General features: G+C 56.6%; 4 protein-coding genes across 4 annotated transcripts; 2 read left to right on the top strand and 2 right to left on the bottom strand.

Moving 5' to 3' along the window:
• Window positions 1-4179: 4179 nt before the first annotated feature.
• ColSpa_10127 (DNA-directed RNA polymerase III subunit RPC2) lies at window positions 4180-7691 on the top strand (the record flags this gene model as incomplete). The annotated part of the gene is made up of 2 exons (XM_049276339.1): window positions 4180-4415; window positions 4472-7691. The coding sequence occupies 2 exons, from the start codon at window positions 4180-4182 to the stop codon at window positions 7689-7691; spliced, it is 3456 nt and encodes a 1151-aa protein (XP_049132296.1).
• Window positions 7692-8167: 476 nt separating this feature from the next.
• On the top strand, window positions 8168-9203 carry ColSpa_10128 (uncharacterized protein; the record flags this gene model as incomplete). The annotated part of the gene is made up of 2 exons (XM_049276340.1): window positions 8168-8519; window positions 8593-9203. 2 exons carry the CDS (start codon window positions 8168-8170, stop codon window positions 9201-9203), a joined length of 963 nt encoding a protein of 320 aa, XP_049132297.1.
• Window positions 9204-9447: 244 nt separating this feature from the next.
• Window positions 9448-10427, bottom strand: ColSpa_10129 (uncharacterized protein; the record flags this gene model as incomplete). The annotated part of the gene is given in 2 exon segments (XM_049276341.1): window positions 9448-10089; window positions 10107-10427. 2 exon segments carry the CDS (start codon window positions 10425-10427, stop codon window positions 9448-9450), a joined length of 963 nt encoding a protein of 320 aa, XP_049132298.1.
• A 762-nt stretch (window positions 10428-11189) lies between these two features.
• ColSpa_10130 (efflux pump fus6) lies at window positions 11190-13427 on the bottom strand (the record flags this gene model as incomplete). The annotated part of the gene is made up of 6 exons (XM_049276342.1): window positions 11190-11372; window positions 11432-11697; window positions 11752-11943; window positions 11999-12579; window positions 12623-12960; window positions 13113-13427. The coding sequence occupies 6 exons, from the start codon at window positions 13425-13427 to the stop codon at window positions 11190-11192; spliced, it is 1875 nt and encodes a 624-aa protein (XP_049132299.1).
• Between the last annotated feature and the right edge of the window lie 874 nt (window positions 13428-14301).

Consider the following 14301-nt stretch of genomic DNA (forward strand, 5'->3'; position numbering starts at 1 on the left):
GACACGTTTAGCGACCGTCTGTGCCGCGCACTGCCAGCGTCGCATGGCTTTTCGGGACTTGGATAGCCCTGTACGACGGCGACGCACTTCCTCCAGACCAAGCGAGAACACATCGCACAGAGCTGGGAGTTTATCGCCTCTGCCATAATGTTGCGTTTGTTGCGATGCTTCTTCCGACGATACGTCTTTGTTGCGAACAACCGTAGCCGAGTGCTTGCTAGGTTAGAAGAGGCAAGGGCTGATAAGGGCATGTCTGTGCCACGGCTGTCGATGATCTGCCTAAACGAGTGGACAGATCAGGGCTGTTCGCCAGCCAGCGGATGTGCGCATGGGGCAGAACGTCAGGTATCGTCTGGCACTTTGGGCCCTGTCATTGGGTTATCTATCCAAGGTTAAATCGGTTGTAGAGGGTGTCTCGTTCGTGGCTGACTTTGGTGATTCTCGTTGTCGTAACCCCTAGTTTCGCCTTGCGAATCAACTTTGAGCGCTCGTCTTTTCGAAGGGCGCACAACGTGTGTCTCTCGACAGTCTTCGTTTTGCGGTGAAAGTCACGTAGGGACAAAGGCGGGCGATTGGGCACATTGGTCCGCTCAGCAGCTAGTAGTTGTCCAGCAATGATACCCGCAACTCTCCATCGCCTCAGTATAAGTGCACGCCAGCCGCCAGAAATGGGTTGCAACCCGCCCTCGTGAACGGGGCTTCAGAAATTGACCAACCTCAAGAATCAGGTAGTCCCTTGCCTCACTGCTCTGCCGCAGGACTTCAGAGCGTCCCACCTTCATTTTTTCTTCTTTTTTTTTTCTTCGCAAAAACGCTGGTGGGGAAGACAGGGTCCTCCCGTCCTGGGGTTTTGGCTGGGTTGGGTAGCTCGCGAAACATCCGCCGCTTGTGTAGACAATGACAGGTCTGGGTGGAGAGCAGACGGCGATTGTTCTACCAACTCGGGATTACAAGCTCAAGCAACAATCTCTTGCAGCATCATACAGTATGCATATTAGTTTTGCCTAAAACGAGCCAACATGTGTGTCTTAGGGCTGTGGGTTGGATTTGGTTGCCAGTGCCTCTACACAGTTTACTGTAATGCTCGAGAGTCAAGGAGGCGTACACCTGACCTGGCATGACTTGGCGGGACGGTACCCAGCTTGCCAGCTTGCCAGCTTGCCAGCATGGCAGCCTCATTCTCAGCACAACTCTAATGTAAATGGGTTGTTCACAAACACACATGCTTGGTCTGCCCCGCGATTTGGAAGCAGAAGTGCACAAGTAGGGTAGGCAGAGTTGTCGGTGCCGCATCTCGTACCGTTGCTTGTGGGCTGGTGAGGGTCTCGGAGTGACTTGCATCTTCCCACTTCCCACACGCCAGGTGGTTTGCGAGGGTCCCTGTTCGGGGGCAGAAGCTCCAGAGCTTCGTCATAATGCCGCCGAAGGGTTTTCGAAGCGACGTTCGTATGGGCCGGCCAGGTGTGAAAGGCGCGAAAACGGCAGTCAGAGAAACTGATTTGTTGGGCGGCAAGCATGGGCTTCCGCATGCTTGTAGTGGCTCGGTTCTACACCGACTTTTAAGGCCCGCATTGAGTGGACTATCTGCGAGTCTGTGACAGAGTACGATGTAGGCGAGGGCGACGGCATTGGCGTGGAGAGTGACCGGACTCCAGATTCGGACCGCAGTGACTTCTCTGGTCCTGCTTGGAGACGGCTTCCAGCAGGTATCGGCTTTGTACCTTGCTGGTGGATAGGCTGGAGGGCAGCAGCAAGCGTTTCTGACTCTGGCTGTCATCCCATGTCACTTCCAGTATGCTTGTTGACGGAATCCTAGTAGACTGACGACGGGCTAGAATGCTGAATGGTCTTCGATCTACCATGTTCTACGCTAGCCCGAGGCATCTCGGCTCGACGATCAATTAGTTCGGATATTCCCTCGCCACCCCTTTTTTTTATTGCCATTCTGGCACCAACCCCATGTCGTTAATGAAAGTTCCGTCAGGTAATGGCGGCAAAGCCCTTGGCTCTGGCTCCTCCGTGTCACGATATCCCCGCAAGGAGGGGTCACTCCGATAACAGAGTGGTTGGACCCTCGATCCGCCGTAGAGTTCGGGGCCGCAGGTCGTGACTCGCGGGGTTGACCTCTTGCATCATAGTCGACAGGTCGCTGCTAGAGGTCAAAAGCTCAAAGGCCTTTGTATCCAGGCCAACCGCGCCGTTGGCGGAGCTTGGACTACGCCACGCTGAACGGTTTCAGGGGCATTCTTGACGCCGTAGGAGATAGCCGGAGAGGAGATATTCTCTCTGACTTGACTCTGCGCTTTCAACTGGGGTGGATGGTGTCAATTGTCGAGTGTGGTGTGGTGTTGTAGATGTCTCGCTGTGCTGCATCGCGGGGCAGCTTTACTGCCTAGCCGATCGGGATCCGATACCTGGAGTCGAAGAGGGGCAATCGCAATTGATGGGGCGCGTTTCGACTTGCCACAAAATTTCCTCTGCCAACGCAACATGCAGACGCCGCCGCCGCCGCCTCTTCTGCTGCGGGTCGTACAGAGGGAGACCCTGCGGCGAGCATTCTGATCCCATGCAGGTGTGACGACAGACTCGGACCACAGAGAGAGTGTGAACAGCGATCAAAGGCTGTAGAGAGCCTCGGAGGCAACTCTGACGATGTTTAGACGGCACGGCCGTCTCTTGTCGAGCAGGTGGACTCGACAAGCATCGTTACTTGGCCGATGCATTTAAGTAGAGCAGCAACTGTGAGGTGCGGGTTCAGGCAGAGCTGTACTTTGGGTTGCGGTGTTCCAGAGCCAGGAGAGATACTTGGTCCGTCGCAAGGAGGGGTAAAAGCATGAGGTAGAGAGAAAAGATGCTGGATGGCGGGGCTTGCAGCAGGCGACCAGGCACATACAGTATGGCCCCTCCCCTCCCTTCCCGAATTACCCAGGCGTGATTTCTCGCGCCGTCTAAGTGAATTCCTAGAACGGCGACAACCCCCACTCCTTCCTTGCATTGTCAACCGCTCGAGGAAAGCGCTCAACAACCCCTGGTCTTTGAGGTATTTGGGAGGGACGATGGGGTTCTCAGCTGGTTGAAATCGGCAGGTTGGAAAATGTCTGGATGTGGTGGATGAGTGTGCGACCAGGGACACGGCATATCACTTGCATTCTACCCACTTCTTGTGACTACCTCGCTCTGCATCAATTGAGCACTGGCATACGGTAGACCTATCTACGGATACTCGGACGTGAGTCGGTTGGGTTGTTCCTGAGAGTGTGCTGCACAACGTACGACGCGGGCCCAAGGTCCAGGCTCATGGGCTCTTGCCATGTCAGCTATATACGTAGCTAGGCAGATGGATGCTTCAGAACCCCATCGGTGAGGTGGCTAAATGCTGATCATCCTGCGACTCGACAATGGTTTTTTCTGGACCATTGTGCCACTTTGAACCAACCTCTCTCATGGGCACACAAGTAGTATAGTAGATCCTGCCAATTGCCTTTTCAGAGCCTGTTAGCGCCTGAGTCAATCTGCTGTAACTAGTCCAGGGATTGGGTTGGCAAGTTGGTCAGCAGGTTGGGATGAACTGCCTCATAACCTTAGGCAAGCATGAGAGAGTGTGCGTTGCAAGACGGGAACCCTCTCACACTCACCTGGGCTGCGTCGTGGCTCACCTCGGTAAGCACAGGTGTGGCCCCGTCAACCCGGCACCCTCGTGGCCATCCCAAGAACATCTTATCGGACTTATCGACGGATGCTCCACTTACATTGCTGGCACTGGCAGATGGGAAATGCCGTCAGCGTCCCGATTTCGACGTGGGACGCTCAGCCAAAGCACAGCAAAAGAGATGGGAATATGTATGCAAAGCAGAATAACCCCGGTAATGAGCTGTGTGAGATTGGGGAGATTGGGGGTCCAATTGTGTGACTTGATAATGTTGTCCGCTCTCTGCTGGTTCACTGTTGCGTGCTGACTAAGAACCACCAAACAATCAGGCGAAGGCCACCGCGGACAGGTGGGGCAGCTGGCAGCACCCGGCATCGCGGGGCCAAACTTTTCTGCTGCCCGCCACCTACCTTGCTCAAACTCGCGATGTGACTCGACCGACTGCATCACAAAAATCTGCGGTAGACCCTCTTCCGCGCTACCGACCTATTCCGACACACGATGAGAGCGGGAGGAAGACGGTGACGAACATGCAGGACGACGGCTTCGAGGCTCTTTTGGAGCCTTTCTACAACGGAAAGAAGCTCACCGACCCCATCTCGACTAAGGAAGACAAATTTCAGCTGCTGCCCGCCTTCCTCAAGGTGAAGGGTCTCGTCAAGCAGCACATCGACTCGTACAACTTCTTTGTCGAGAATGAAATCAAGGAGATTGTCCGCGCCAACCGCATCATCCGAAGTGACGTCAACAGCTCCTTCTGGCTTGAGTATGTCGCATCGATATCGGCCCTGCCTCATGGTCACTTTTCTAATCTCCTCCCAGGTTCACTGATATCAGAGTTGAGCGGCCCAGTCGCGTCGACTTCAATGACATCAGGGCTCAGAATGAGGTCAGCCCGATGGAATGTCGCCTGCGCGACATGACTTACGCCGCGCCCATCATGGTTGACATCGCCTACATCCGCGACAAGTCCAAGATTGTGCGGAAGAATGTCCCGCTTGGCCGCCTGCCCGTCATGTTGAAGAGCTCCATCTGCAGACTCGGCGGGGCCAACAACGCAGAAATGTCACGCATGAACGAGTGCCCGTTGGATCCCGGCGGTTACTTCATCATTAACGGCACGGAAAAGGTCATTCTTATTCAGGAACAGCTCAGCAAGAACCGTGTCATCGTCGAAGCCGATGAGAAGAACAGCGTCATTACGGCCTCCGTTACCAGTTCTACCCACGAGCGCAAGTCCAAGACGTACGTGACGCTCAAGAAGGACCGGATTCTTTTGACGGCCAATATCTTGGTCGAGGGCATCCCAATTGTCATTATCCTGAAGGCCTTGGGAGGCTTGACAGATTACGAAATCATGCAGCTCGTTGCCGGCGACAACGGAAAATATCAGGATGAGTTCCTCGTCCAGTTTGAGGAAGCAACCAAGGTCGGCGTCTACACACAACAGCAGGCACTGGAATACATCGGCGCGAGAGTCAAGATGGGCAAGAGCAGAGTCCCCTTTGCTGCACAGGTCCGACGGAACCACGTTGAGGAAGCCCTTGACGCCTTGGCAAACCTCATTATTGCCCACGTCCCCATCGAGGGCCTGGACTTCTACCCCAAAGCTGTTTACGTGGCGTTCATGACGCGGCGTGTTCTCATGGCGCAAAGCGACCCTAGTCTTGTTGATGATCGTGACTTCGTCGGAAACAAGCGTCTCGAGTTGGCTGGTCAGCTCCTCTCGCTGCTTTTTGAGGATTTGTTCAAACAGTTCTGCGGCAATGTCAAGAGCAGCATCGACAAGGTTTTGAAAAAGGACAATCGAGCCGTACCCCTCGATGCTGTCAACATGATCAGCAACCACGCCAACATGATCGGGCAGGGCATCAACCGAGCTATCCAGACGGGCAACTGGACTGTCAAGCGTTTCAACATGAACCGAGCCGGTGTCACCCACGTCCTCAGTCGTCTCAGCTACATCAGTGCCCTTGGTATGATGACAAGAATCAGCTCGCAGTTCGAAAAGACCCGTAAAGTCAGTGGTCCCCGTGCACTTCAGCCATCGCAATGGGGTATGCTGTGTACGTCAGATACGCCCGAAGGTGAAGCCTGCGGTTTGGTCAAGAACTTGGCTCTCATGACACATATCACAACCAACGTCGAGGAAGCGCCCGTCAAGCGATGGGTCTTTACCCTCGATGCAGGCGTCGAACCCATCAGAAACTTCTCAGGCGGCGAGATGCATCGCGAGACTTCATACGTCATTCACATCAACGGAACGCCCTTCGCACTGACCAGATACCCGAAGCGATTTGCTGGCAAGTTCAGGACGATGCGGAGACGCGGTTGGATCTCTCCTTTCGTCAGCATCCATATCAATAACCACTTTAACGCCGTTCACATTGCGACCGACGAAGGACGTATTTGCCGACCTTACATTATTGTCAAAAACGGTAAACCCAAGCTCAAGGAAGAGCATCTGCGACTGCTGCAGCTAGGCAAGGCCACTTTTGACGACTTCCTGACGCACGGCATCGTCGAGTATCTCGATGTCAACGAAGAGAATGATACTCTTGTGGCTCTTTACGAGAAGGACGTCACCCCCCTCACCACGCACATGGAGATCGAGCCATTCACCGTTCTTGGTGCAGTTGCCGGTCTCATTCCTTTCCCGCACCACAACCAGTCGCCTAGAAACACCTACCAATGTGCCATGGGTAAGCAAGCCATCGGCGCAATCGCATACAACCAGTTCAACCGTATCGACACATTGCTATACACGCTTGTCTATCCTCAGAGGCCAATGGTTATTTCCAAGACAATCCAACTGGTCAACTACGACAAACTGCCCGCCGGACAGAACGCAACAGTTATTGTCATGTCATATTCTGGATACGATATCGAGGACGCTCTGGTGTTGAACAAGGCATCCTGCGATCGCGGTTTCGGACGTTGCCAAGTATTCCGTAAATACACGGCTGAGCTGCAGAAGTACCCGAACGGCCGACGAGAGCGCATTGGAGACCCGGTGAACGACGAGAACGGAAGAACGACCAAGCACGAAGCCCTGGACGATGACGGCTTGGCTATCGTGGGATACAAGGTCAACTCGGGCGAGGTCATGATCAAGAAGGAAACACCTCTTGATACGGGATCCACTGGCATCGGTATGGACCGCGGACCCAGCGAATTCCGCGATTCTTCGATCTCGTACAGAATCGCAGACCCCGCATACATCGACAAGGTCATGGTCTCCCACACGGAGAGGGAGACGATGGTGGTCAAGGTTCAAACACGACAGACAAGAAGACCCGAACTTGGAGACAAGTTCTCGTCCCGTCACGGACAAAAGGGTGTCGTGGGCATTATCGTTGACCAGGAAGATCTACCATTTTCGGACACGGGCCTGGTCCCCGACATCATCATGAACCCCCACGGTTTCCCCTCTCGTATGACTGTCGGCAAGCTGCTCGAGTGCTTGACTGGAAAAGCTTCAGTCTTGGACGGGCGGAAGGACTATGGTTTCGGTGACGCCTTCCGCTCCCATCCCCTGGAGCAGATGAGCGCTGCGTTGGTTGACCACGGCTTTTCGTGGGAAGGCAAAGACTACTTCACCTCGGGTATCACCGGCGAGCCATTGGAGGCCTACATTTTCAACGGACCCATCTACTACCAGCGTCTGAAGCACATGGTTCAAGACAAGATGCACTCTCGTTCCCGGGGTCCCAGGGCCATTCTCACACGCCAGCCGACGGAAGGTCGATCCCGCGACGGTGGTCTTCGTTTAGGTGAGATGGAGCGCGATTGTTTGATCGCGTACGGAGCTTCCCAGCTGCTCTTGGAGCGTCTCATGATCAGCTCCGACGGAACTCAGATCGACATTTGCCAACAGTGCGGGTTGTTCGGCTACAAGGGCTACTGCCACACGTGCAAGAGCACCAGAGAGGTCACGCAGATGACGATGCCGTATGCAGCCAAGCTTCTCGTGCAAGAACTGATCAGTATGAACGTCGGCGTGCGGTTGCAGCTCGAGGACGAGTTTCCCCACCCGAGATGATAAGAGGTGGCACGGCATGTATAGTACCTCGAGGGCATCAGGAGGAAGCCCAGGGTTATTGGAGTTTACTACTAGGGTGGCATTGGTCTCAAAAAGCATAGATAGCATACGAGCAACGTTGATATTCACTGTGGGTTTCCGCATGCCAATTGGATATGATTTCGGTACCGCATTCTCGAATGTTCAGTAGAAGTCGGCTACCTCCTCCGACCCGACATCCAAGTGGGGCCTCGACCCGGGCGCGCGGGCCCTTCTCCGCCCCCCCCGGCTAGCTCTTGAACCGTGGGTTTTCCGCAGCTGGAGCTCCCCCCCTGCGAATTTTGATCCGTCACCCGCCGTTCCTGACATCATTTCTCTCCGCCCGTCACCCGTTCGACTTTGCTCTGAACAAACACTCTTGATACATTGCTTTCGTGTCCGCGGCACACCAATGCATCTCCGTCGTAACAATTTATGATCACCGCTGTCCAGGACCCATGGCCGCTGTGCGCCTCACCACGTCTCCCGGCGTCCGCGCCGCCGCGGCATCCCCGCTGACCTCGCAGCTGTGGTCCAGCGCATCCGCGAACGCCGCCCCCGTCCCGACTTTGGTTCCTGCCGCAACAGTCGCCGCAGCCGCGGCTGTAGCAGCGAAAACGACGACGACGACGACGACGATGACGACCGCTTCGGCATTGCCGCCCCCGCCGTTCGTTCTGACGCGCGACAGGTCGAAGCACCGCGAACCCCCGAACCGGTACTTCAACCCTTCGAACACGTTCCTCTCCAGCAACGGCGGGAGCCCGGGCAAGAAGCCCGGCGACGAGAACAAGGCCAACCTCGGCAAGAGTACGTACTTCCCCCTCTTCTTTCCTCTCTCCCTTGGCCTTCGTGACGTTGCTGACATTGGCCACCCCGGCAGCCCTCCGCATCCTCCAAGACCACCTCCCAACGGTCCTGCAGTCCCCGCTCCCGCAGGAGATCCTCGCCCCCAACATCTCCCTCCACCTCTTCCCGACGACGCACCCGCACCTCCCGACCGTCTCGGGCCGCGTCGCCTACACCGCGGCCCTCTGGACCTCCCCGATCGCCTGGAACCGCATGCCGCTCGTCGGCAACGTGCGCCTGTCCATCATCTCGGAGCGCGTGACGAAGCAGCCCCTCCACTTTGCGCCGCTGCACCCCGGCGCGATCCCCGAGCAGCTGGTCGTGCGGTGGTGCGCGTCCGGCAAGAAGAACGGGTCCGCGGGGCATGCGGCCGCCGCCGCGGCGTCGGCGGCGTCGTCGACGACCGAGAGCGGCGTGAGGGCGGCCGAGGGCGGGGACAGGGCGTTCACGGGGCTGTTTGTGTTCCAGTTCGACGCGGAGGGGCGGATACTGAGCCATACCATCGAGACGGTGCAGGAGGGCGGGGACTGGGAGAAGGGCGTCGGCGCCAAGGTCGTCGGGCTGACGGATTGGTTGCTGGGCGGGATGAGGAGGCAAGGAGAGAGCCCCAGCCCTGCGTTTGAGGGTCTAGGGAAGAAGGAATAAGTGCTTGACGAGAAGGCTGGATTTATCTAAAAATCGGGAGACTGGCGCAACGGAAACGGCGTTTAAATGTTGGGCATAGTACTTTTTCATCATCATTGGGCGGGCAGCATAGCAACCCTCTCCTCTATTCATGTATTCATGTAAAACCACTGTACCATAACGTAAAAAGGAAATCCCACCACCAACGACTCCAAAACTCCTTGCGATGCGGAAAAACTTCTAATCAATAAGCCCGTCACATGCGTCATGCCGCAATCTGCCTCGTCTTCCTCCTGCCCTCGTCCTCCTCGGCGTGGGACGCCATGACGTCGGCCAGGTCCCCCTCCTTGACCAGCAGGATCTGCGTGTCGGCCAGGCTCGAGCTCGTCAACGTCGTGCCCAGGATCCAGCCGTTCCAGATCTTCTGCATGATGTTGTCCGTGCTCAGCATCAGACACCCCTTCATGCCCTCCTCGTCGCGCGGCGTGACGGCGACCATGAGCCGGCGCGCGGCCGAGAAGCGGTCGACGACGTGCCACAGGCACCCAAAGATCTGGTCCGACTCCTGCTCGGGGTAGTGCAGCTCCTCGAACGCGCAGGCGACGTGCCGCACGCGCCTGGTGTCCTGCCGCCGCAGAAAGTAGACCATGGGGCTGTTGAAGCCGTACTGGTCGTAGGCCTCGAGCTCGCCGACGAGGTAGAGCGCGTCGAGGCGGAAGTTGAACCACGCGCGCGGCGGGCGGGCGATGGGCGTGTCGGAGAGGAGGGCCGAGATCTTCCACCCGAACGAGAGCTCGTAGTGTTCGAGGCCCAGGGCGCGGGACTCGCGGCACACGAGGAGGATCACGGGGCACGTCGGGTTGAAGACCATGGGCTCCGGACACGGCGACGGCGACGGCGACGAGGGCTGCAGGGGGCGGCGACGGAGCGGCGGGCAAAGGCCTCGCGCCGGGCGGGCAGCCGGGCGTCGCGCTCGAAGCAGCAGGCCGTCACGACGCGGGGCGCGATGAGGTAGGACCAGATCTTAAGGCGGATCTCCGGGGGCAGGTCCGGGAAGCGGTGGAAGTGCAAGAGGGTGGCGGGCACAAGAGACGCGGCGCGCGGGGCGTCGAGGCCGTCGTCGAAGAGGGAAAACTCGATCCAGAACTTGGAGGCCGAGGTCCGCGCGCTCAGGTGGGCTTCCTCGTCGGGCAGGGGAGGGGGAGGTGTGGTTTTGGTGATGGTTGTGGCCGGCTCGGTGTCCATGGCGATGAGATGTGAGAGGGGCGAGCGCGCCTCGGATGATGTAGGGGGCGGTGGGCGAGATAAGAGGGTGGTGGTGAGGCTGGTCCCTGTTCCGCGGGGACCAGGACAGAAGGAAGAAATCAATGTTCTAGGGAATTCAACTCATGTCCAGTCTCGTGTAAGTCCAAAGTGCAGCGCGTCTCAGAGAGACGGTGTGAGAGGCGACCGCGAGGTGAATGAGACGAGGTTCGAAAGGGGTCCGGCGGCCGGAGCTTGCGACCGCACCGTCACAGGCCAAGACACAGCCCACTTTCCTATTCGGGCCACCTTGGCCACCTCGCTTCGACATTGCGCGGCGAATCACAAAGGCATTCGCTGCATCCAACCTGGCGGGCTATGGCAAGTCAAAGGATGTTGACAATTCCTGTTTTCAGCTCACTCGCAGATAAGGCCTGAATTCGTGTCTTGTGTACGTCACTGGGTTTCTGACCATGGAGGCGCGAGCGGGACTTTGCATCTCGGCGTCGAGCAAGGCTGGTGATGGATTGTTTTTGTCTTGGGTATCTTAGAAAATTCTATACTACTTTCGGTCCGTTCTGCCAACTCCCGTTCGTTCAATGTATACACAGCACTGTGCAGGATCAATCCTCGTATTGCTAAGGCCCGTATTTCTTTCATCCGCTTCGTCTCGTGTCGAACACCCCACTCCCGCGTCCTCAGGTAGAAAACATAAGAGAGCTGTCGATGGCACGCCAAAGCGTTACTGTTCTTGACAAATTGGAACTACTGCAAAGTCGCCTCTCCATCCGACTGGTGCTTCCGAGTCGTGATGTTCTCAGTGGCACCACGCTTGCGGAACCAGCTGAGGAGGTACACGCCCTCGTAGATCATGTTATCCCGTTCGTTCTCGCCATCGTCGGCCTTGTTGATGTATACGTTGCCCAGGAACGAAGCAACGATGGTGCACTGTGAACTTCATATTAGCTCCAGGTATCTACGACGGCTCGTCTTCCGGGGAAACCTACCAGAACCATAAAGGGGCAGATGGCGACAAAAGCCCAGACGACGCCCATCTTCGCCTCGTGGGTGACTTGCTGCTGCAACACGGCGGGAAGGTTCTTGAGCGCCGAGACGTCTCTTAGAGGCGAGTCATTGCTGATGCCCGACACGTTGTTGAAGACGGTTGTCATGACGGTCAGGCCGAAAGTCCCGCCAAAGGGGTACGCGACGGCCATGAGAGAGATTACGGCTGCAATCTTCCTAGGGAAGTAACCGATGCCATGGAGAGGGACTGCCAAGTGTTAGATGTATTATCATGGGCGAGACCGAGGCTTGCAAGGCTTACCAGGCATGACGCGCAGGCCAGTACCGACACCGGTGAGTGCCATCATCCCGTAAACGGTCGGGTTGTGCTCTGTGTAGATTGCCCAGGCCAGCAGTCCGATACCGGTCATCTCGAGGATGGACCCAATGAAGATGGGCGGGAAAGTCTTCCGGGGCCACGAGTTGCACATGAAGGCGGATGTCCAGACACCAACTGAGACTCGACTATTAGTTTCGTTCCATGAGTAAACCGCGAGAGAACCACTTACCTCCCAAGCCCGGGGTGAAGTACAACAGCTGCACGCCGGCCTGGTTTGCAGACCAAAGCTTCACCATGGTAAAGTAGAGGTTGCAGAAGTACAAGACCGAGTACATGGCCATGCCGGTGGCGAACGAGGTGTAGAAGAGGAGGCCGATGTCTCTGTTGCAGACAAGCTCCCAGGGAATCATGGCCTTTTGCCACGGGAACCGGCGAGCCAGAGCCTTGCCGGGGGACATGTGGTACTCCCAGACGACGAAACAGACGCTGATCAGAACCCCGAGAATGAGCGTGACAAGAACAGCGGGGCTCGTCCAGGAGTACGTCGCGCCGGCCCACGTCAAGCCAAGAATCAATAGACCGAAGCCGAACAGGAAGAGGATCTGTCCGCCGATATCGATCGTTTGGAGGCGCTTCACAAATGTCGTCCGTCGGCCGGTATCCGTCGTCTCGTCGAGCTGGGGGATCGGCTGCGGGCCCAGGAGCTCCGAGCGGAGGACGAAGTAGATGATGAGCATGCTGACGAACGCGATCGGCAAATTGATACCGAAGCACCATCTCCAGGACGCGCCGCTTGTAATGTAGCCTAGACTTGGTTAGCCGAGGTGTAGAAGAAACGGGTTCCATGGCCGACTTGCCTCCCACAACAGGACCAAGTCCCCATCCCAAGACGCCGCCGAAGAAGGAAAACGCCGACCAGTTCTTGGCGTTCTCACGCAGCGATACTTTATCGGCGAGGATGATGCGAACTAGGACGTTGAGCCCGGCGCAAGCCAGGCCTTGGAACGCACGGCCGAGAAGGAGGACGGGGAAGGCCGTGAGGGGTGCGCCGGTGCAGAGCGCGCTGCCCACAAGCATCAACACCAGACAGGCCTGCATCGAGACATGGCGTCCGAAGATGTCGGCGATCTGGCCCCAGAAGGGGACGAAAGCTGCGGATGTAAGGTTGAAGGCCGCGATGATCCAGTTAAGCTGGCTGGTCTCGTCTGTAAGCTCGTTAGACCTTGGGACAACGCAGTGGGGGTTTGGGAAGCCTACGGAAGTCGGATGCAATCCAGGGCAGTGCGCTTGCAATCTTTCACTCGTCAGTGACTGTAGTGCTATGGAGATGGAAGCGACCTTACAATTGTAACATCCAGGGCTTGTACGACAAAGGGCAGAAGCAGGCCGGCAAAGACCTTGCATCTATACTTTAGTTGCGCTCGCCGGGCCGACTTGCATATCGGACAAGGTCCGGCGGTCGAGTCATATTGATGGCCACAAGCTGATGCGCTTGGTTTTCTGATTGTTGTCGTCTGTTCATTCTTTCCTTGGCCGACTTCTTCGGTTGTCAGCCCACCCGTCGCCGCCGTGTTGACCTTGGTCGATGCTGGTTGTTGTGTCTTGCCCGAACTCTTGATCGAACGGTAGATCTTCTTGCCCAAGTATATAAAAACCATTTTAGTGATCTGCCTTGATGCAAGAGCAAGATACGGGGTGTTGGCGTCGGTGAGAGTTCGCTTGTTGTGGTTTTGGTACAGGAGAACCGTCTGGACAGGGGCGCGAGGACGGCAGATGAGCGGCTTTGGAACTCAACGTCTAAGAGATATGGATCGAATTGATTTTGTGGCTTTTGAACTACGACTTGGATTCAAATTCAAACCATGGAGATGAGTGACACATATATATCCGCGAGCACGCTCGAGCTAGAAGGAGTCACGTAGTGGGAGCTCATCGCAAGACAGGGGCTTGGACCTAGCCATACGGATGGAGCGAAGTGGAAAGTACGACGGCCGATAAGCGAGTGCGCGAGCAAAGGAGACGAAGGGAGGCCAACGATGGAACTTTCGGAGGCACTCGCCGGCATGGCCTGCAAAGACCTGCGTACGCAACATGGAGATGAAGGAGAGCCAGCCCCAAGCCCCATACCTTGTGGGAACAAAAGCAGACGGCGCGAATGCACAGCCAAGGTGTCATCAGGGCGTCGTAAAGCATTGAGATCTGGAGATTCGATGGGTGGGAAACGTGTGGCTGATCGTTTCCGTCGTACACACGCCGTCTTACCTGAAGGACTAGCCGTTGGCGGGAGCGCGTGTGGGTTGAATTGCGGGAAGACATCGACAAGCTCATGCCAAGGCAGCCTTACCAGCAGCTCTGGCCAATGGAATCACCTTGACAATAGTTAGCGGCTTACGGAGCGCGAGTGCTGAGCCTAAGCGAGTGCGATGTAGTGGAGATGACCCGATTCTTTGGATTCTTCCCCGTCGGTGCCAAGCGTGTTTGTTCGACCTCCATCAGTCTTGCTGCACTTTGCTAACGTCGACTTACCGACAG

The sequence above is a fragment of the Colletotrichum spaethianum genome (genome assembly GCF_022836535.1).
Source record: "Colletotrichum spaethianum MAFF 239500 DNA, contig33, whole genome shotgun sequence".
Classification (NCBI taxonomy): Eukaryota; Fungi; Ascomycota; class Sordariomycetes; order Glomerellales; family Glomerellaceae; genus Colletotrichum; species Colletotrichum spaethianum.